This window comes from Impatiens glandulifera, chromosome 4 (assembly GCF_907164915.1).
Source record: "Impatiens glandulifera chromosome 4, dImpGla2.1, whole genome shotgun sequence".
NCBI lineage: Eukaryota > Viridiplantae > Streptophyta > Magnoliopsida > Ericales > Balsaminaceae > Impatiens > Impatiens glandulifera.
In genome coordinates this window covers 28,239,953-28,264,479 of record NC_061865.1, presented here as the reverse complement: position 1 = coordinate 28,264,479, position 24,527 = coordinate 28,239,953, and the positions used below count along the sequence as shown (strand labels likewise).

General features: G+C 31.3%; 2 protein-coding genes across 3 annotated transcripts; one reads left to right on the top strand and one right to left on the bottom strand.

Moving 5' to 3' along the window:
• The first annotated feature begins 251 nt into the window (after window positions 1–251).
• On the top strand, window positions 252–1,732 carry LOC124934249 (peroxisome biogenesis protein 19-2-like). Its single transcript, XM_047474750.1, has 5 exons — window positions 252–389; window positions 457–502; window positions 602–890; window positions 1,089–1,405; window positions 1,495–1,732. The coding sequence occupies exons 1-5, from the start codon at window positions 359–361 to the stop codon at window positions 1,538–1,540; spliced, it is 729 nt and encodes a 242-aa protein (XP_047330706.1). The 5' UTR covers window positions 252–358; the 3' UTR covers window positions 1,541–1,732.
• A 691-nt stretch (window positions 1,733–2,423) lies between these two features.
• Window positions 2,424–5,685, bottom strand: LOC124936744 (PTI1-like tyrosine-protein kinase 3). Of its 2 annotated transcripts, XM_047477265.1 has the most exons (8): window positions 5,375–5,685; window positions 5,023–5,132; window positions 4,674–4,918; window positions 4,470–4,596; window positions 3,643–3,916; window positions 3,156–3,288; window positions 2,962–3,048; window positions 2,424–2,873 (listed from the first exon to the last, which is right to left on the bottom strand). In XM_047477265.1, the coding sequence occupies exons 2-8, from the start codon at window positions 5,117–5,119 to the stop codon at window positions 2,751–2,753; spliced, it is 1,086 nt and encodes a 361-aa protein (XP_047333221.1). In that variant the 5' UTR covers window positions 5,120–5,132; window positions 5,375–5,685; the 3' UTR covers window positions 2,424–2,750. The 2 variants fall into 2 exon arrangements, with proteins under 2 accessions (XP_047333221.1, XP_047333220.1); XM_047477264.1 differs by having other exon boundaries at window positions 5,023–5,685.
• Window positions 5,686–24,527: the final 18,842 nt, after the last annotated feature.

Here is a 24,527-nt window from a genome sequence, read left to right as displayed (position 1 = left end):
TAAAATATTATAAAAATAAATAATTTCAATTATAAAAAATAAATATTTTATTTATCTAAAAATATTTAAATTAAGAAAGTCCTAAATGTTAAAGAGGTGAAAAAATATCTTTTGAATTATAATTTTATATTTTAATTTTAATAAGATAGTTAGGTACCCAAAATTTTAATTCCAACTTTTTTTTAAATTAAAAAAAATTATGATTTCATTATTTAAGTAATAAGAAAACCTCAAAATATATAAAAATTATTATTATCTTCTTGGACCTGTTGATAGAGTATCGCCCGGGTAACCTAGTCGGTTGCAATTTGCCCTTCCCGATTAACAACAGAAGAAGGGCATAGTAGAGAGAGAATCAATGGCCGACGATCTTGATCAACTCTTTGACAGTAAGAAACTGTTTCCTTTTTTTTCATCTATTTCTTCAACTTGACCTTCAACAATCTGTAATCTCAGGCGCTTTGGACGATTTCCAGAATCTCAATCTCATTTCTTCTCAGAGGTCCGACTTTCTGTCCAATCCCCACTCCATTTTTAAGTACCAAATGCATATTAATCTTCTGATTCGACGATATATGAATTTATTGAATTTTGATTGCAGGGATGGAGATGGGGAGGCTAAGAAATCAGATGGCATCTCTACGTCTGGTGAAGTTCAAGGATTGGTTATGGGTTTGCCTGATTTAAGAAGCAAGAAGAAGGGTAAGCAAAAGGTTTCTAAGGATTCTCATGTTTCTGAAGCTCTTGATCAGCTGAGAGCCCACACTAAAGAGGCTGTTAAGGGTCTGGAGTCTGTATCAGGACCAAGGGATGCTTCAATAGATGACTTTTCCAAGGATCCAATGATGGAGGATTGGGTTAAGCAATTTGAGGAACTTGCTGGCTCTCAGGTATATTAATAATAGTATCTTTCAATTTCTAGGGTTCTTCTTTTCACCTTATTGTGATTAGAACTAAGCTGTGTATATTGATCAAACTCTAGGGTATAAACAATCCAAGAAAGAGGATTCTTCTATAATTAATTGTATTTCCATGGTGTGATTGGTATTTGGGAACCCTAATTTTGTATATTGTACTTCAATGTGTAGGATATGGAATCTATTGTGGAGACAATGATGCAACAGCTATTGTCTAAAGAAATTCTGAATGAACCTATGAAAGAGATTGGAGAAAGATATCCAAAGTGGTTGGAAGATAACAAGTCGAAGTTAAGCAAAGATGAATTTGATCGTTACTCAAACCAATATGAACTGATTAAAGATCTAAACATAGTATACGAAACCGAGCCAGATAACTTCACCAAGATTGTTGAGCTTATGCAGAAGATGCAAGAATGTGGTCAACCGCCTAATGATATTGTAAAAGAACTTGCTCCTGATTTTGATCTGTCAAACCTTGGACAACTGTAAGTTGTTTCAGATTCAATTTTTCATTTGTGTTGTGAAATAATAACTTGGATTTGAACATGCGTTTTGTTTATGATTGTTATTGCAGATCCCCCGAGATGCTCGATGCTCAACAGAATTGTTGTGTGATGTGAAACATTTAGGTTATTATTTGGTTGGAAGCATGTTCACAGGATGTCTGTGTTGCAGTTGTGTGAGTGAAATTGAAAAAGAATAAGGAGTTATATAATATTGTTTCGAAAAATGCTTAATGATTATATGTCTTTTAACCATTACAATTACATCTTATATGACATTATTTATAGCTAGTTTCATGTATTTTTACTCTCTTCTTGTCAACATTTCCATTCACTTTCAGAAATCTTCTTTTTGATTGTTTAGTGAACACTTGCAAGTTAATAAGCTCTTATTCAATGTTTGAAAGCTATTATTTTGTCACAGTTACCATCCCTCTATACAAAAAGTGAAATTGATTTTGTTTTTATTTGATAGGAAACATTTATTGAATTAGATTAAATTTTTTTAGGTGAAAATTTTGTAAAAAAATGTAATTAAGGAAATTTTATGTTAAGGAAATTTGTTTAATGGTTGTGTTTTTTTATATTATCTAGAATCCCTCCTTGAATGGTTTGAGTTGGTTAGTGGTTGCAAGTTAGAACTGTTGTGTCCTCTTAAATTATTTTTGAATTAAAAAACAATTTAATTTTGACTAAGATGGTTTAAGAAAAGGACAACAAATATTTTAGGTGTTAATATAATATGTTTGTTTTATTTATTTATTATTAATTCTAAATAAGTTCTCTTTTATTTTATTTTTTTGTAAAATGTATAATAGTATTTGTGATTCAAATAGAGATTTTTTAAAGTCAAAATAATTTAACTGAGTTAGCCTCTTCTAATCAAGATTTTAACTGCCTTAATTGTTGGATAGGTCATAAAAAGTTTCATAATTTTTCTTGGATGGCAAGGGAATTCAAAAAAATATACTTCTTTTTGTACTGGGTATATGATTCTTAGTGAGAACTCAAAGTATTTTTCTATTAATAACTATAATACTAGTAACAACAACCAGATTTGTTTAAACAATGTTATTCAAAAGGAAATAAAAAAACACAGATTCATATGCACACCCACACAACTTAAAATTATTATTGCTTGTCTTGAGAATGAACAAATAATAGTCCAAGAAACAGATTTAACCCAACAACCATGCGATACAAAACCGAACAAACCACAAGTTAGATATATGTGGGGGAGACGAATCCCCCAAGAGAAGAAGAAGAAATATAAGAGATAAGAATGAAACCATATATTGCAAGATTGTTTTTTTTTTTTTTTTTTCTATCAAACCTGTGGAATTATGGGAGGAGGAGGCTTCAGTAGTGGTTGGAGAGCCTTGACAACGATGCTCATATTTGGTCGGAACTCGTACTCATACTGAACACACAATGCTGCAACAGCTGCTAACTGTCATTAATAAACAAAAAACGGGTTTTGTGAATTAGTGATTGTATGACATGAAAAAGGAATTTATTGAAAAGAGACATGAAAATACCTTGGCAACTCCCTTGGGAGGGTATTCTCCTTTAAGTTTTGGATCAACGCATTGCTTGACCTTGTCTTCACTCAGTCTAGGAGTGGCCTGATGATCAAACATAATCATAATAACAAAAATCAATTGCATTTTCAACCTTAATTAATAAACCCCAATCATTGTCCACAAGAACAAAAAAATAAAAAATAACTCACCCATGTAACAAGACTCTGCTGGCCACGAGGCATTGTATGATCTACAGGTTTCCTTCCAGTCAAGAGTTCTAGCAAAACCACTCCAAAGCTATACACGTCACTTTTCTGTGTCAATTGTCCCGTCATTGCATATCTGACCAAATCATTCAGATCCAGATTAACTTAAAAGTATAGTAATCAAATAATGTCATTGCAAGGGTAAAATAGTTGACACTAGTTTCACATTTGATCAAATCAATTTACCAACTACTAAAAACTAGCTATTTTCATTTGGTTCATTCAACTGCAATCCAATCCGAAGCTCTATTGGCAATTAGAGTCATTGATATATGCAGTTGGTGTGTTGAACCTATCTATCTATTATCAAGTTTCTATGAGCAATTTGAGTTCCTTTTTTTACCTCAGTTAAAAATTTATGCCGTTTACAATAAAACTAGAGGATGCTGCATATACTACAAAAGAATAGAAGAGAAATTAGGGTGTTTACTCTGGTGCATGATAACCAAATGTTCCCAAAACCCGAGTAGAATGAAGACGTGCAGCCATGTCAGGAGTTTGATTGGAGAGGTTAAAGTCGCCTATTTTAGCCTTAAAGTCTTCAAATAGAAGCACATTGCTTGACCTAATATCTCGGTGTACTATTGATGGTTTTACCCTCTCGTGTAAATACTCCATTCCCCTCGCAGCATCAACAGCAATTCTCACCCGCTGAATCCAGTCAAGAACAGGACCAGGTTGTGCTCCTTGTACTCCTTTTCTACCTGTGTAGCCCAACATGGAAAATTATTTTGTATTGATCAATTCTTAAATGAGATTGAGGATATGCCTATTTCATCATAACATTCATTAATCTATTGGCCTATTGAATTGTATCTGGTGGAAACACACATTGAAGAATAAATATCATACATCCTCTTTCTCTATTTCTAGTATATAATAATATGTGTACTATAAGAGCAAATACACATAAGTTGTTCTGTGACATAGTTTATTCCAATAAGTTGTTGAATCCTGTGTAAGACTGTCATCAAGATTACAGTATCAATTTATTAACTATAAAAGGAGGCCAAATCTCTCTAAGGGAAGGTTTTATTTTGTTTATTTAGACAATTGAATACATGTTTATGCAATATGTGATTACATATTTTAACATTATAAACAATACAATGAAAAGTTCAATCTTGTGTTTTCATATGTGATTGTCTCAAAAGTCAACACACAAGTTTTTATTCATTCTTCCATAATATTTAACGAACAAAACTATCCTACTAATCCAGCTAAATCAAATCGATATCGAGTTTTTAGAATCCATACCATGAAGAATGTCATGCAAAGATCCCATTGTTGCAAATTCGTAGGCCAGCAGACGAAGACTTCCTTCTTTGCAGTAACCTTGCAGCTGAACAAGGTTTTCATGCTTCAGTCTTGAAACCATGGATACCTATCATATAAAAAAAAATCATACCTATATACAAAAGAAAAAATGAGGGATGTTTGTTAAATGAAATCACAGTAGACCTGGGACAAGAATTCGTTATTTGTTTCGGGTTCAGAAGAAACATCAAGCTTCTTCACAGCAAAGATTTGTCCATTGTTTAGGGTTGCATAATATACTCGGCCATATGAACCTTCACCAATCAATGCCTTGGGCCCAAAATTATCGGTTTTCTCTCTTAGTTCGTTCAAGGATAGTTCTGGCACTTCAATGGGAGGTATAGCCTTAGCATCAGGTTTCACGGGAATATATGGTGTCTTAAATCCATCTGATATCGTAATATGCAGTATACAGAAAGAACAGGATTAATTTATCTGCATTGAGTTCATGAATGATATATCCTAAGAATGAATGTCTGTGAATTTGACTTACCATTATCGTAAGAGTTGTTTGCACTTGTGAAAGGCTCGGAGTCGAGGATTGGATATCTATCTTCTACTTGAGAGGCACAGCAAAGCCACTTGCGCATCTTCGATATCTGTCTATCTCAGAAGAATGAAATTGACGTGAAGGAGCTTAGCCGCAATTCAATGGTGTTACTTACAGAAGATATTCAAAGCACACACATAGAAACTAACAACTATAGCCTTAATGTTGATCAATTACAGAAGAAACTTGTTCATACATAAACGAACAACGTCGCCAATTCTAGGTTGAATCGGCAATGAAAAAGAGTTGATCAAATGAATCGCAGCAAGAAAAATCACCAAATTCAAGGATGTACCTGCTATTTCTCTCTCTCTCTCTCTCTCTGTCGAATTCTACCTTCCTGCGTCGCCACCCACAATGCCGAATGACAGGTAAGGTGACAGGCAGGCAAAAAACCAAAAAAAAAAAAAAGAGCTCTGACAGCAGAATTCCCCAAATTCTTTGTTCGTTTACTACTGAATACTTAATATATATATATTTCCTTTCTCTTCTCTCTCCACAAAATGACAGAGAGAAAGAGGAAAGAATCAAAGAAAGCAGGCAGAGAAGGTGGATGAACTTTATTTTTTCAAGCTCGAGATCTAATTTTCTCTCTCTCTCTCTTACTGATAGGCCAGTGCATGTTCTTCAAATCCATCTACTTCTTCTTCTTAGCCTAAGCAAGATGACGATGACTAGAGCTGATGTAGACTTTATGAAGAGTATTTCCTCTTGGCGGTTTCTTGTCAAGTAAAAAACAAAAAGTTTGAGACTTGTCTTGTTAATCCAAGGAATAATTGTTTCTCTATTAATGTTATATAGATTTGTACAAAACAATATATAGCTAGGTTAAATGTTTTTTTTGACCCTTATTGTTTTTTCTAACATTGGAGGTAGTTTTTTTTATCACTAGGATTTGGAAAAGACAACGGGTACACTAACGGTCGGTTGGTTGTGAAGTCCTCATTTTATAACACTATTTTTAATTTATTACCAGACCCTGACGCCAAACCAGATGAATATCTATATTTATATATTCATTCATGATTCGTAGGATACCCGATCACGACGGGTACCTTATTACCCGATTAAAAACTTATAAAATTATAGAGTTTGAAACAAAAACATAACTTTAAAAAATATTTTCAAAACTAGTACCAAAATGTAAAGATTGATGAGAGAAATGTTATTTGGTTAAAAAAAATTGAAAATGAAAATTAATATAGAGAAATATGTTTTTGAAGAATATATCAAATTTAAAGTTAAAGTGGAGTGTGGATAATAGTCAATTAGATGATGATATCTGTAATGATGAAACATTTGAAAAGACATAAAATTTTTAATTAAAAATATATTTTTTTTAATATTAATATAGTTGAGTATCGTGTTTGAATTTCGTACACTTTTCATCACCGAACCCGTATCCGACCTAGTACCTTATCTCCCTCCCCATGCCCGACCCGAACTAAATTTAAAATACCTGAACCCGACTATTGGATACCTACGAATATTGAACATACGGGTACTCATTGCCATCATTACTCAAATTTGAGTTGATGTTGCGTTTTGTTTAGTCCGGAATCATATTTAATCGAATCATTTTTTTCGTCTCGAATTTTTATAGTCAGAATAATTCTCTCAATCGTCGTTGAGTCGTTTACTGCTCATACTCTTTAATTGTGTTAGTGATCCTTTCTCGAGTCTAAGTTCATCCCTTTTTGTAACAAATGAGACGAAATAATCAGATATGGAGTTATTTTTCATTTTTTCAATAAAAAGTTATTAGATTAGATTTTTCATATGGAGGACCTCTAACAAGTATCCTCCCATGATTTGTATGAATTTCTTACTATTTTGACCATAGATATAGATGGTCCATTTTTATTTGGCAGGACCTTTTCCGGCATTGTTTACCAACCCTCGGTTAATGATAATTTTAACTGTTGTTCAAAATTTTTTGTAGAGATTCTTTCGACACTATTTCATTGGTTCGTTCGGTTTGATCTATTACCATAATCATCGTTTAAGAGTTCAAATGAGTTCGCCTTTAGAGAAATTCTAAACAAATCGTTGAATTATATAATGAGTTTTTTTTTGTAAATTGTATATGGAATTTAATATCTAGATAATAAATTATTAATTTTGATTTTCTAGACGTTATGTCATATTATTTACTAATTAATTTCTCTTATGTAACTATTATTTGAATTTAATGAGAAATAATTTTTTTGGGGGGGGGGGAAACAGCTCAGTGCAATTTCATTAAAAAAAACCAAAGGAGGAAAAAAAAATACAAAAGTTTAAGATCAGATGTAGACAATTTCTAGATTTGACAATGAAACAAGAACTGAATTACAGATATCAACAACAATCAATTAGCGTCTATAGCGTTTTTACTTTGATTCTACTTGTGACTTTCTCAAATGAAATATCTCATATCTGGCAGAGCTTTCTATTTTCTTAATTCCTTTCGATTTCTCTCCAGAATTGAATGCGCGCATTTCTATCTGAAGTTATATTTCCCCAAATATCTTCAGCAGTTCTATTTCTTCCACTATGAGTTCTTGAATTTTATTCTTTCTAGATTTTGTAGATTATTGCTCAAAAGTAGTATTTAAGCATACTTACATAGAAGAATCTTTCTTTTGCTTTATTTTTTATCCACTCTTGGATTTCTTCTCATGTTCTTAGAAAGTTGATAATATTCATGTTTGCAACATGAAAGGATCGGTGGCACCAATAGAGATAGGGGTCTAACTATTGATGACAACTTCTGGAAAACGGTTTGATAGAAATCTTGTTAGGAATTTATATCGCTTTCTATTCTTCACAAACCTTTGCAAACTTTTGAAGCGATTCAAGTGCGGAAACGTTTGCTTGGCTTTGAAGCTAAGAACAAATGAAAGAATGAAGAATAGAATGTAAAAGACACAGAGAGTTGTTTATGGATGTTCGGAGCAAAACTCTCATACGTCACCCCTTCTTCCAACCACTGGAAGGATTCACTATACTTTTCTTTGAATCAAATACAGTTTCAGTGCTAGTTAACTGTTGAACCGAACAGACTCTGTTCAACTTACACAAGGTTTAAGAATATTACTCAACTAGACAGGGTTTTAATTCTATCTCTCTCTTGATGTACAAACTCAGTAAGCAAACAAGTGAGTAATTCGTAAGATGGATTGTGAGTCCGGCTTCTCATCCGTTGTCCTTGAAGATCTTTAAATAGAGAACATATACCAATGGTCGAATCTTCTGAATTGAAACATGGCAAGCACCTATTGGAAAACCTCCATAGTACACAGGTACAACAGACACTGTGCACAAAGATCGTGGCCGTACCAATTTGGTAGTGCACCGAATATTCTTCTAGGATTTTCCTACAAGGAACAATTAGTAGAAAGAATATTTACTTACATGGCATTCATTCATTGGATGCAACTGGCTATCGTACTGATTTGCATGGATTAGTAGAGCAGGAGTAGCGTACAGTTAGTTGATCGTGGGTAGACGGATGCTAACTTCAAGCAACTGCTGAAGCGAGGCATTAGACGTGCTCCATTAGACTGTCAAGTCTAATGAAGTTAGACGCCCCCGTCTAATAGAAGGATCCATTAGACCACCAAGTCTAATGGAGTTAGACAGCACGTCTAACTACGTTTCACTTCAGACTAGTCTGAAGGAGTTAGACTTCCTACGTCTAACTTTCATCTATTAGAATGCACGTCTAACCACGTATCTGTTAGACTGCATGTCTAACTTTCATCTATTAGACTACACATCTAACCACGTATCCGTTAGACTGCACGTCTAACTACGTGTCTGTTAGACTGCATGTCTAACCACGCATCTGTTAGACTACACGTTTAACTACGTGTTTGTTAGACTACACGTCTAACCACATATTTGTTAGACTGCACGTCTAACTACGTGTCTGTTAGACTGTATTTCTAACCACATATATGTTAGACTACACGTCTAACTATGTGTCTATTAGACTGCACGTCTAACCACGTATCTGTTAGACTACACATCTAACTACGTGTCTGTTAGACTACATGTCTAACCACGTATCTGTTAGACTGGACGTCTAACTATGTGTCTGTTAAACTGCACGTCTAACTACGTGTAAGTTAAACTGCACGTCTAACTTTCATCTATTAGACAACACGTCTAACTAGCCGTACGTCTAACAACCAATACGTTTATTGAACCTGATTCAAGCTAAGTCGGATTTAGCACGTTTTGATGCACCTGCACAAAAACAATTAGACGACTTATTTTCATTCTTATTTAAGTTTTACACAAGTTCATCATCAAAATACCGTTAGTCAAAATAATTTGACCCAACACAACATACCTCCTCCAGATTTGTATTATAAAAGAACATTTCTCAAATAAATGGTTTATGCTTTCCTCAACTCTTGAACATAGGACACAGTAAAATTGTGCATAACGGGATTTGAACCATGGTCTCTATTTTTATTATAAAATAATAATAAAGAAAAATAATAATGACTTTGTATTAGACAAACCCAACTTTGAAAAATTATAATAATACTTATATTTTAAATTGGATCAATATTGATTTAATTAAGAAGTTATGAGTTGAGGAGATATGATAACACATAATTAAAAAAAATATATTTATAATGTAATAATATAAATTTTTAAGTAATCTGTGTATGAAATTGGAAATTGTGAACTTATTAATATAATTTATTTATTTAAATACTTTAATACATGACTATCTACTTAAAAAAAAATAAAGTTAAGGTTTTAATGTTGAATTCTACTCAAAATATATATATATGCTAAAATAACAAATTGGGCTAATTTTTTATGGAGCTAGTTAGAATTTGAAATCTCTTCTTTTAAATCTCACAATTTAAGATTTTTTATTTGGGTCAATTGCAATTTAGGACCTTATCTTTCGAACCTTACAATTTGGGGCTCCGCGTTGTCAGGATTGTACAAAATAGTGTTTTGCTATAATGGACATGGAAGTCCGTCAAAATAATGTATTACATTGAACTTATAATTAAAATTTAATAGTGACGCGTAATTCTAAATTCCCTAAGACAGACTCAACTTCATTTCATCTCGATGTGAAGAGGAATGGAGTCAAGCTAAAGCGAGGGTAGTCAAACGTCGTGAGGTGATGGTAGGGGAGTAAAACTAGGATGGAAGAGATGGAATCGGGGATAAAGTTTAATTTGGGTTGGAATAGATGTAGTTTTTTTTTCGTTTTTTTGAATGAATTGACATTTATTAAAAAAAAGAGCTGGTGTTTAGAAATTTATGTCACTATTAATTTTTAATTATAAAAATCAAGTAATACATTTTTGTAATGGACGTATATGTCCGTTAGGGAAAAACCTCATTTTGTACAAACTTGGCAATGCGAAACTCCAGATTATAATTACCCCTAATAAAGAGACTAAAATTATAAGGTTTGAAAGAAGATGTCTCAAATTGCAATTAACACCTAATTTGTAAAGTTCAAAAGAAGAGATTTCAAATTGTAATTAGCCGCCAATAAGGAGAGCTATAATTTTTTATTTTGTTATATATATATATATATATACATTCATGTAACAAAGTAATTTTTATGAAGGCAAATGTGACCAATTTATTTTCTTACTTAAAAACGTGGATATCATGATTCAAAGTGTTAGAATCGGGATCGCCCATAGGGGACCGGGGTCCGGCTAAAGGAGAACTCTTAAAATACACACACAACGGTTGACGCTAATCCGGTTAGGAATTAACACCGGTTTTAACACTACACAGTCTGTCACAAACTCTTGAACCGAGTTCAAGTGCGGAAATGTTTGTTTCAGCCTGAAGCAACACACACAGACCGAATAAAAATAAGAATGGAGAGAGGTCGGTTAGAATAGATGGAAATCGGTTCGGTTAGTTAAGTGACCGAAAATGAGTAAAGTACACAAAACACAGATTTTATGGATGTTCCGAGATGAAACTCCTACGTCACCCCTTCTTCTCAAACAACGAGAAGGATATTCACTAAGAAATATTCAATAACATAATACACCACACAATCGGGTCTTATTTACTGCTCGATGTTCACTTTACAAAACTCATACAATATTGTAATACACTTTTACAAATATGTAAATACCCAGAACTTTTACAGTTTGTTGTTATCACTCAATAACTTTGTAGATTTCACAATGTATGTTCTCAAGAGTTTGAATCCAGAGCTAGAGAGTGGAAGCAAGAAGAGTCTTAGGCTTGAAGAAGACTTTCTTCAGCTCTTTAGCTTCCTTTTATAGTAGATATATGACAACAGTCATATTTCTCTCTCACTAAATGGTTGGTCAAAAGGATCAGCAATTCATTGGAAACTTCCCAAATTATGATGCCGTGCCGGCTCAAGTCAGGTAGCTTGTACGTTTGTGTATTTGTACACTTGGCAACTGTACATTTGCTGGTTGCCTGCTCCTTGGAGGTTGCTTCTGGATTTATACCAAATTTGGTAACTGTTCATCTAACAGCTGCATGTAGTCTAATTAGTAGACTTGTTTCAGAAGACAAGTGTCGCAGTCTAAACCTTTGAAAACCTTCCTCTGCATATTCCCAAAGAATATTTGTTTGTATCAACACGTCAACTGCCAATGTATCCATATTTTTTATTTTGATTTAAACTATCCGGTGAGAATGCATGTTGCCTTAGGATTTGATTTGACCGAACACATATCGGTTGATAACTTGATCGGTCTGAATTCTAGCCGAGCCGGACTTCCGAGAAGATAAGTAAGTTGTTTCGGTTTGTGTTGTTTCGGGAGAATAGTTTTGACCGACCAGGTTGAAAAAATGTACCTGCATATAGAGTTGAATTTAATTAAGTTTTTTTAGATAGTTAATTACTTATTGATTAATTTATCTAATTTTTCTAACAATTTTTTTCTTTTTGATTATTTAAGTTAAATATTTAAAACCCTATAATCGATGGCCGGTTTTAAAGAACTTATATTTATTTGGCCAAGGAAAACTTTATTCGAGGAAAATTTGTATATTTAACAAGGCCTATGATTATGTGAACATTTTACATTAAAAAAATAAATCAACTCATATAAATAAATATAATAATATTTATAGATAAGTTAAAAACCAAAATTATAGCAATGTAGAGTAGTTAAAAGTGTTAAAAAGAAGTAAAAAAACTAATCTAATAAATATTTATGTACAAACTTAAATTATAAAATTAATATTATAAATTATTTACTATATTAAAAAAAATAAGTAAATAATATAAAATAACCTAACAAAAATAAATGATAGTGATTTGATATTAATTATTGTCTTATATTCTTTTCTAATTTACTTAAATCACCCGATCATACTAATTTTTATAACTAAAAAAACAAAAAGTTTATTTTTAAGCCATCCATTGTTTTTATTTAGATTTTATGTTTAAATCTAACTGTATATATAAAATGTCAAAATTTTAAAAAACATTTAGATATAGTTACATAATAGTATTTTATTATATAATAATAAGCTTAAACTTTCTTTTATATAAAAAATAAACTCTCAAATAAACACATATAATTTATAAATTAACTTTTATATGGAAAATAAGTGTTATATATATATATATATATATATATATATATATATATATATAAAAGATTTGTTGTAAAGATAATGATACGAGAATACAAGATACTTTTGAATAAATATTATTATTACATGGTTGAATTGTTATTTGGATGGAGTTTTCATTGTTTTTATTAAATAGGGTTCGAAGATTGAATTGTGTTACATGATAATAAAATTATAAAAGAAAATTTTGAATTTTTTTATATATGAATAAAACATTGTCTTTTATTATATCATATCATTTTTATATTCTAATTAATTTGACACATTTGTAAATAAAATTATATTTATATATGTTTTGGACGTATTAATTTTAAATAAGATGATTTTTTTTTGAAATATACACATTCTAATTTGTTAAAGAATAAAATATATATGATACAAAAATATATTTGAAAACATTCGAATAAATATAAATTAAGTATTTATTTTGTCTAGAAAACAAAGTAATTTTGTGTTTAGTTTATCAATTTAGAACTGTTTGTTTTTTTTTAAATTGATTATTTTCTTTTTAAGATAGATGCGTTTTGAATTATTGAATGCAATTTAAATGTTTTAAAAAATATGTGATGCAGGAAAATAATTGAAAAATAAAGATAAATAAATTATATCATGTTATGGAAAAAAAAAATATTTTATGTAAATATAAATTATCATTATTAAAAATAATATATATTTATATATTTAATAAATAAATAAAAATAAATTTAATAATATTATGGGATAGATTTATGTTTTTTATAAATAAATCTCAAATTATTAAAAATATTATATATTTATACTTATATAATTACCCTTTCTTATAATAATATTAAAACTTTTTAAATTAAAAATAAAAATCTTGAAACACAACAAAGATATTTTATATAAAAATTGATATAAATATTTTGAAAATTGATTATTTAATTTTTATATATTCAAATAATAAAATATTTTTTTTTTGGAAACAGTTCAAATCATTTTATTAGAAGTCCCAAGGTGAGAGGGTTAAGAATCAAAACTAGACAAATTTTAACTATGATTAAATGATGACAAGGAAACGATCCTAAAAAACCTAGCAAATCAAAAATACAATAAACATATATTACAAACAAATATTACTGTATCAAATCATAATTATCCCAATTAAGATTTTTATTTCCATATCAACCTATTGTTTCAATTGGTTGTCTTTTTCTTTCCTTTGTCCTTCTTCTTCTCCTTCATTTTACATTGAAAGAGGGATGAATTGAAGAGGTTGATGAAAAATGCATATTTTGATTTTGATTTTTTTCTTTATATGAATCATTCTGATTTGATAGAAATAATTTGTTATGATTGAAGACAACAGTAGAAAGGGGGTGTTAAATACTGTTGTTCTATTTTTCACTTAAATGCGATTTTAACCTTGTTAAGGATTGAAAATCTATTTATGTTCTTGGACAAATCGTAGCAACCTCTTGAACGGAGTGCGGAAAATGCTTGCAAGATTTAAAGCGGCAAATATAAGAATGAATGAAGCAATGAAAAGACAATACAAGATTTTATGAATGTTCGGAGATAACAACTCATATGTCACATGTACGCGCCCTAAAAGAGAAGTCGCAATTTCGCGTAAAAAGTTTATTTTCACAGGAATTCTAATATCCGAAGAGGATTTCAGTTACCCTGTTTGTCCCTGAGAATAGACATAGATCCTCATATTCATTCTTTTCTTAGGATCGAAGACTTCGGATAGAAAATTTTAAAATTTGGGCTGATCTGAATAAAGGTATACTTGATACGAGATATAGTCTTTGTTTATACGCCAAAAATCGCTTTTTGCATAAAACGTGGTTTAAAAAAAGATAATCGCAATGATGCATTATTAGCGCAAAAAGTGTTTTGGTGATTTAAAGATAAATCGGGGGTACGTAAAGACACGTAAAAGAAACCAATTTTTCTTTAGAGGGGGGTTCGCTTTCTAGTTATACTCGAGAAAGGGCTTTCACGTTATGTCCTTAGTGCCTATTAAAAACGGTTTTATTTTAACTAAGAACCTGGCTTTAGTATAGAGTTTTCTTTCATGACATTTATTTTTGAGATTATTGGTCTGAGCTCCTAGGTCAAGGGTAGGGTCGGAAAAGAGCAAATAATTGTATGACATTATTTAAGCTTGCGTACCTAAGAGTGTGTAGATATACTAAGTAATAGAAAACCCAAATATAAACCCCGTGTGAGTACATAGATAATATCGAACAAACAACTATTAGTAGTATAAAGTTCGAGTGGGTACATGACAAACATCAAACATGATATGTTAGATTTTAAAAATATGAAATCATAAGAAAGATTTAATCAAATATCTGCTTTTAGAAAAGGTCCCAGAAATATTTGGGAAATTTTCATACATCTCGATTATTTTTAAAGAAAAATGAGTTGAAGTCTCGAAATTATCGGGATAATTCGGATTTGGAACCAAACAGTCTTTGGGATAAGTATCCCGTAGATGAGGTTCGAGTTTACCGATTTAGGCTCGAAAGGGCTCGGTATAGACCTAAGATTGAGTAGTGGTTTGGTATGAGTTAGTTTGGACTTGGTCATGGGACTTGTGGATATTTAGTGATTGGGTCAAGAGACCGATGAAGTCGAGTTGACTTAGTTGGGTGGACAGAGTGGTCCGAGTTAGGACTTGGTCTCGTAGACCGAGTGGACCGGGTTAGGACTTAGTCGAGTGAATCGAGTGAATAAGGTTTGGATTCGATCGCGTGAACCGGTTAGACCGGGTTAGGACTTGGTCGAGTGAACCGGGTAGACCGGGTTAAGAATCGGTCACGTGAACCGGGTGGACTGGGTTAGGACTCGGTCGTGTGAATTGGGTTTGGTCCTAGGCTAAGTGTGGTAGGTCCTATGGTTAGGTCTTAGGATAGACGAGGTAGGTCCTAGAGTTAGGTCCTAGGGCTCGGTCCTAGTTCTAAAGGATGGGGTCCTAGGCTAAGTGGAGACCGGTCTTAGACTAGGATGGGTTGGTTGTAAGGTTGGTCTGTGGCTAGAGTTAAGACTAAGGTTGACATGTGTCGGATACGGTCTAGGACCGGGTGAGCTTGGCTGACAGGCTAGGTTTAGAACCAAGGTAGGGTTGGTCAAGGGACCGAGGGTGATAGCTACCGGGTTCGGTCTAGGACTGGTGTAGGGTTCGGTCTAGGACCATGGTTGACGTGTGTCGGGTGCAGTCTAGGACTAGAGAAGTTGGATGCTAGACTCATACTAGGACCGGGTGAGGTTGGCGTGTATGTCGGTCTAGGACCGAGGATGATGAGCCTGTTTATCAGTTTAGGACCGAGATTGGTTGAAGGCTAGGACTGGTCTTAGGACCAGGGATGGTTGTAGGCTAGGCTCGGTTTAGGACCGAGGTTGCCTAAATCTAGGACTAGTAGAGGACCGAGGATGGGATCGGTCTAGGACCAAGGTGTTTGAAGTAAATTGAGTTTTGTAAGCTATAGTTGGTTCATATAAGTATGAAGAATAATAGCTCTAACCTAATTCACTATTTCAAGACCTTTATGGAGATCAATTTCAAATAACCCTTTTTAGGTTAAATTTTATGATCTTTAAAATTAGACCATTTCAAGGTATGATTTTTGTTCCAATAGCTTTGAAATGATGTATATAGAAAATATGAATCAAACACAAAGCATCATTCAAAGATTAAAACGATTTTTGAAGATTGAATTCAAATCCAAAAATTTCAAAAACCAAATTTGTTCAAACTTTATTCAAACCTCAAAATAGTACATGGGGATTGATCCCAACATGTTAAAAAACATGTATAGCAGCTAATTGAGCCAATAAATTCAAGTTTTAACCAAGCACACAAAATTTTTAAAAATCCAGTTTTTTAAATTTCGAAATTCTTGTTTTTGATTGAATTAGGTAGATCTCTTCAACCAATAGTTCATATATGATCTAGGGAATGATTCTAAACAAAGAAATCACATGAACAAACCCTAGAAAAGATCAACACAATCAAAATTTGAAAATTTGAAAAGATTCAAAGTTTTCTCGAATTACAATCAAATTTAAAGCATACCAACTGTTTAGAATCACTCTTATGTGATGTTGGAAGCTTCCTAAAGCCTGAATCAAAGCCTTAATCGCTGGAACTGGATTTATGAAAATCCAGTTTCGTCGTATTTCTATGATCTTCGTTCAGAGCTATTATGGGTGGATTGATCCATCTTAAGGAAGTTTTGTACTTATTTATCGGGACTAGGGAGCCCCTATGGAGGAAGAACTCAAATTCAATTTGAGTTTTTTCGGCCACCTGTTCTTCATTCGTGGCAGCCTTATCCAGTGCGGGGGACGGTTGGCGGATAAAGGCGAATCGTAGACGTTGATCATGGGATCACGTGGCCAAAATCTAGGCTAATTTGGTGGCATGTAGAAGAAGCTATGTCTTCTGGAAGAACCGGCTCCGGCGGGTCGACAATCCGGCGAGCCCATTGGAGAAGACGAAGGCGGGTCTTGAACGAAGGCTAACGTCTAGTTAAGTTCCTCTTTGCGATCCAGTGTGGCCGGTTGCGCACTTGATTCGTTTGTAGCAGGGGTCTGGCGCACTCTAGACTGTTAGATGAGGCTCGTGCGCTCATCTGACGGTCTAGAATTAAAGAAAAAATTTAATTTCTGTTATATGGGATTATGCAATTTAAGATTTATTTAAAAGAGTTATAAAAATTGATTTTTAATCCTTTTTAAATTTATTTTTTCACCAAAAATTTCATAAATTATTTTTTATCAACATAATTATAATTATGTCAATACTTTAAATTTTTGGGATTTTTGGAGTTTTTAAGGTATTTTATTTAATTAGTTTAGGCCATAAATTAGAGATAATTCATGATTAAATCCTAATTAAATATTTTCAACACCTTTTTTGGGTTAATTTAGGGAAAATAAATGTTATATTTTATCTTCAAATTATTTTTTATTTTTCGAATAATTCTCCTAATTAAGGTTAATTAAAAGGTTAATTAGCCTTTAAATTGAGATTTATTTATTCTTTTTGGATTATTTTGAATGTAAGAATTCAAAATATCCCTATAAATTAGGGTATGTTAAAATTTCATGTTTACAAAATGTTTTTGGAAACAATAAACCTGTTTTTGGGAAACGTGGGTTTGAGTTTTGAGGTTCTTGTGAAATTAACATCCTAATCTATAGTAAGATGAATGATAGAACCTGGATAGTAGTGGTTTCTTGGTAGTGGATCATACTTGTGATCTTGCGAATACCGATGATGAATCATAACGACAACTCAGGGTCATGTTGTCACGATTGCTTTGCTTCAGGGATTCAGTAGAGGGAGACTATGATGATAGTCTAGTTGTATGTTGAGGATATATCATGTTTGTGTTCGGCGGCGTCGTGAGTTGAATCATAAGGACGATCGTTCTTGACTTTGCCGGGAGTTGTAGGCTGGATTGCTACAGTGACCGTGATAGGCTAACTAGGGAAAGGACTATTGCTATAATCTTATCGTATGCTAATTATGAGGTGAATAAAAGAAAGGCAAATAAAGTGAACATTACTTTACATTTTGGATAATTTACAAAGAGAACAACCTTGACTTTTAATAAAAATTGGGAAGATGATTGAAGTGTACAGAAGTAACTATCGATGAATGCATTAAGAAATTCTTCAAGATTAAATAATGTGACATAATATGTGTCTTTGTTGACATCATCTCTTTCTTCCGGTGTTTTTGCTGCTGATAGAGAATGAAGAAGATTCAGGAAGGAAAGATTATAGTACCTCAAGTGGACAGCCCAGGAGAAGCAGAAAATAATTTGAAAAGCAGCAGGACGGTTTTATTCTTGTTTTTAGCATTTGTGAAGATTGATTGTTTCATAGTCCCAGCAACATATTGCTTAGTTTTATTCCATTTGCAGGATTCCAACATGTTTTGGTTACTGTTTTTTTTAGAACTAGCCATGATTTATCTGTAATATGGATTAAGTGAAATAGTATATTTTTTCCATCCATAGTTTAAAATGACAATCAAAATTTACATAATAACTATGTATATCTCCCTTGCTTCTGAACCGGTGGTGATTTTAATTTTGCAACTCTAACATGTTTTCAAGGTATTATTAAAAAACAATAATAATTAGAAGACATCACATCACTCTAATATGAATTAAATGAAATAGCTTTTTCATTCATAGTTTAAATGACATTCAAATTATTCATGATAACTATAGAGTGCATATACTTAGTCCTTATCAGAAATTTTGTATATCTAGCGTTTTTAATTTTGCAAGTCAATGACAGACAAATATAACATGCTTACAAAGTATCAAAGAAACCCATAAACAATAATTGGGTTCTTTCATTGTCAGAATGAGGGCAAGCACAGTTTAACTAAGATTATGCAGAAAATTCATATTGAGGTTTGTCTCCTCATACAAGACAAAAAAAAACATTAATGTATACTGAGACAGAATCCATTTTTTAAAATATCAAATAGACTCCAAGAACAAAATAAATTTCACATTTGCACTCTCATGTAGGTCAACCTTTGGATTCTTGTACTGACAGTATTTCTTTCTTTGACCCTGAAAGAGAAATAAAAAAGTAGTTAAAACAAATATGTATTATATAATATTTTACAAATACAACAACATTTTTTTACCTATCCCAGCAAACTTTTGGCTAATTGAATTGATTTCTTAATTTTCTCAGCTTCGTTCGTAAATCCAAACGATCGAAGCCCAGTTAGAACCGCTCTTTCACTAGACTTGTGTATTTTCCCGCCGCTTCGGATACAAGCTTGAATTAGTTTACATGCAGTACCATATCTCTTCATCTTACAAAGATGATACACCAATGAAGAATAAGTATAAGAATCTCTAATATCACTCGAATCGAAAGTCCTCATCGCACCGTTTAGATCACCCTTTCTAAGCATGGCGTTTAGTTTGATATTGAAACTCACAATATTCGAATCCAATTGACCCATGCCATCAAAATTTATCCACTTATATTGATGCTTCAAATCCTCACCCAAATCCTGAGCCCCATCCATTATCATTATAGCTTTGGTGTATTTATCGGGTGCGAAGAAGCCGGCCTTCTTAGCCTCGTCAAACAATTTATCAGCTTAATCAAATTTCCCTTCCTTAAGTGAGAGATTAATTAATGTGTTGTAACACACTAAATCCAGCTTAACCCCGTTTCTCAACATCTCTTCAGCATACTTACGCCTCGTTTGTTTTACCAATCCTAACCAAAGCTCCGATAACCATGCAGTATACAAATGAGTCGAAAGTGTACCACCCTATATCTCTCATCTCATAAAATATATCGAGTCCTTCCCTGTACCTTCCAGACTTAAAACAAAATTTCATCAAAGTTGTGTAGGTTGCAGCATTTGGCTTATTACCTGACTCCTCAAGCTCCATTAGGATTCTTCTTACTGAACCTAGCCAGCCTGACTTGCACAGACCGTTAATGAGACTGTTGAAGGTGGATAATTCTGGGACATGGCCACGACGTTTCAAATTAATGAATAAAATGAGCGCGTCGGTTGCAGAACCGCTGTTGCATAATCCGTCAATCATAATGTTCAACGTTGTTGGACACGGATTAGTAATGGTTTTGAATAACCTGTACGCTTCGTCTTGATTTCCTGATTTGAAGTAACAATGCATCAAGGTGTTGTAGGTCCAAATATTTGGTCTGATGTTTCTCTTGAGCATTTCATCGAAGAGAGCGGTGGTCTGTAAGAAACAATTACTACGTCTAGTTGAAGAAGCAGCGGCATCTAATCCAACTAGACGACCATAGGAAGAAATTAAGGTATTATACGTAACCAAATCTGGTAAAACACCTAATTTAATGGCATCTTCTATCACAGTTTCCGCTTTCTCCAACTGGTTACCCTTGCACAACGAGGCTACGCTTATATTGAGTGATTTTGTTGATAGTTCCTTAACCACCATTATGACTGCTGAGACTTTCTAAATCTAAACACATGAAAGTTATCATACATACTCATACTCTTCTGATCAAAATATAACCTAAATTATAATAGACTATCTAAATTCTAATCTAGGGCTATAACCTAGATTTCAGAAAGGAAAACATATAAGTACCTGGCGGCGGTTGAGAGAGTGGGCGTTGTTGGCCGATCGTCGACGGACTGAGGAAAACGCCCGCAAAAAACGAGGAAGTCGAGATATGAAGGGGAGAATTGGTTTTGAATTGAGATCTAGGGTATAGTATATATAGAGGTTCGGAATTGGATTTACATGCAGAATTTATAATACTTTTTTTTTCCTTCAAGAGAAAGGCCAATAAATTTTAAAATTTAAAATTAAAAAAAAAAAGTAACAACAAAATTAAAGCACAAAATATGGGAATGAAATTAATTTTGAAATTTGAATGAATCCTCCTTCATAATTCTTCTTCTTTATCCTCATTAGCTAGCATTAACAACAAAATTCTAAGGATATATACTAATAAATTTAGCAAATTGTTTTTTCCACCTCCTCCCATATTCTCATCCTATCTCACTTTTTAATTAACTCAAAAATTACTTATTTATCTCTTTCATTTTTATATATTTATCTTTCTTTATCTTATTTATTTTACTTATTTTATTTTATTTAATTATTAAGTTTTTTATAATTAAATATAATTAATTAATTAATTTTTAATATTTTTTTCTATTTTAATTATTTAATTAAAATACAAAATATTAGTTGTTTTATATTATAATTATTTAAAATATATAAAATATTAAAGTGTATCTTGATTTAATAAAATATAAATATTTAATATTTTATTATATTAATTATATATATATATATATATATATTAAATAAATAATAGTTGAATGATTAAATTTTTTTATACATAAAATTATTTATTAAATAATAATTAATAATTAGTCTAATCATTATTATTTTAATTAATAATATTATATTTTATTAAATTAGTACACATTTCAATATTTAATATATTTTAAATAATTATAATATAAAAATAATAATATTTTGTATTTTTAATTAAATAAATAAAGTTAAAAAAACATATTAAAAATTAATTAATTAATTATATTTAATAAAATAAATAAAATAAGAAAAGTAAATATATAGAAATGATAGGAATAAATAAATAATTTTGGAGTTAATTTAGGAGTGAGGTTGGGGGTGTGAATATGGTAGAAGTTGGGAAAAGCAATACTAATAGTAGGATGATCATCAACATTTCTATCCTCGTCCGTCCCTCTATTCTTATTCATAGGAATTTTTAACATTTAATTTTAAAAAATAATAATGAATGAATGGATCGACCTATTTCATTAACATCACATATCATATATATCAAATTCCTTGTTCATAATCTTTTATTATAGACATTTCATTCTACTCAATATTTTCTCCATGAGGTATGATATTCTTAATTAAAAAGACATATGCAAAACAAATTGTGAAAAAAAACTCAAAATTGTTAATAATAGTTTTAGCTACTATTATAATTTGTTACTTTTATAGCTTAATTAGATATGTAAAATCTAAAAGTTGTTTACATTATTAGGTTGATTGTATTGTTAGAATCTCATATAAAAAAGACTGGCTCTGTGTTATCTCAACTTCTTGATGCACACCATAAATTTATTTCTACTTATGATTATGAATTAGAGAGTTTGTATGTTTTTGAATAATTTTCTATAACAATGAACAAGAAATGGTCATTTTATGTGTATTCTCTATTTCTTCATTTTTTATTATTTATGTTTATCATTGTAATATGTAACAACTTAAATGCTTTACACATAATATTGTGGTGGATATTTAGTTCAACTTGTTAAGTGCATGCATATATGGACTTTTTACTCATGTTTTTTCGAGGATTGTTCTTCAAGAAAAATATAAATATGCAAATCTAATTGTGAAAAACCTACAATGTTTAATAATTTATTCTTGTATTTATCTCAAATAAAAATGTTTATAGTAGAAAAAATATAAAAATTGTGTACAATTTTTCACATTATTAGGTCGATCGGGTTGTTAGAAATTATCCTCTTTTCAAATGCAATATCAATCTCATAAAAGCTTGATACATAAGTCATGATGTTTGTGCATACTGTGTGTGGACTCATAAAATCACTTATTATTAATGGGATATATAATTTTAAAAAAAAAAGTTAATACACATTATTTTTTTATTTTATTGTACATGAATTTTATATCAGTTTGAGTCAATGATATATTGTTTTAAGAAGATATTATTTACGGATTTTATTACTTCACATCTATGTACGTCAATGTGCATATTCTATATTGAATGCATTTTCTATAAAGTTCCTTCAAATTGTTTATTCCTTTAAAGAAAGAAAACAACAATTGACTTAGTGTTAGTCTCACTAAGTCGAGATTTAGCCCTCGAACTTTTGATTTGATTTAACTTGAATAAAAAAATTAACAAACTATTATTAAATAAGGTAATGAGTTGAAATTTGAATTCTAGAGCTCGGGAGGAAATGATAAAGATGTACACACTATCAACCATAATAAGAAGTTTTATCCAACACATTAGATTATATGAACACAAATTAGGTCCATTAGTTCAATTTGCGATTACAACTTTAGTTGATTTCTTTTTTAATCTCTATTAGATATGTTGATTTAAAAGTTTGTAGTTTTTTAGTATAGATTTACGAAAAATATTTGTTATTTTAATAATTAATCACTTAATTCATTATTTAAAACACTAAAACATCATTATTTTACTTTTTATTAAAATTAGAATATTACATTTGTATTATAATGTAATAAGTGATTGGACACTAAATTGATTATGTAGACCATTATGTAGACCAGTTTAAATTTATTTTAAAATAAAAGATAAAAAAATCAAACTAAACATAGTGTTTGTTACGCAATTTCCATGTAAATCTATTTATATTGGAGTAGTTTAATCATTTCAGCTTTTGAATTAGCCGAAAATATGGACTATCGGCTGAGTTCTATGTTTGCAAAATCAAAGACAGATCTTCATGCTTATCCCTCGGGCAATCACGATGAAGACGAAGGTAGCGCATGAAACGACGTTGTTTCATGCGCGTTTGGGCATTTCGTCAACGTTCCGTCAAGCGCCATTGTGTTTTGATGGACGGCCTAACGTCTAGTTAGTTGATCGGGTGCGGCGTAGGCGCGCGTTCCTTCCCTTGCAACGTCTGGAGCGCTGAATGACAACCCAACACTCATCCGATGACTGTTGCTTCGGTTGTAGCCATTCAACAGAATTTCGGCTACACCCGATTGTGAATTTTATTTTTATTTTAAAACCTTAAGGGTTTATTTGAAATTGATTTTTTCTTTCCCCCTTCTGGATTTAATTTTGATCTTTTTAAATACACAAATTATTTTATTTTTCTTTTTGCATATTTTAAAGTTAAATAAATAATTGTTGGAGATGAAATGTGTACCTCATTTCATCTTAAATTATTTATTTTAATATTTTAATTTTTTCTAAAATTATTTCAGGATAAATGAGTAAAACATTAATAGCAAATAATTTTATTTTGATTATTTTGATTATTTTCCTTAATTAGTTAGGCTTTAATTATCACAATAATTAGTCTAATTAACTGAGTTTTAGTCATGGAGTTAATTATTTTGATTTTATTTATTCAAATAATAAATCAAAATAATTATATTAATTTATTCATGTAAAGAAACTTTTGCATATCATTATGTGTCTACTATATATGTAAGTACGTGTAAATATTTATAGTTGAGATATGCGTCCATGAACACAATCTTGAATTTCTAAAAAAACAAAATTGGAATTTCTAAAAATAAAATAAAATAGAA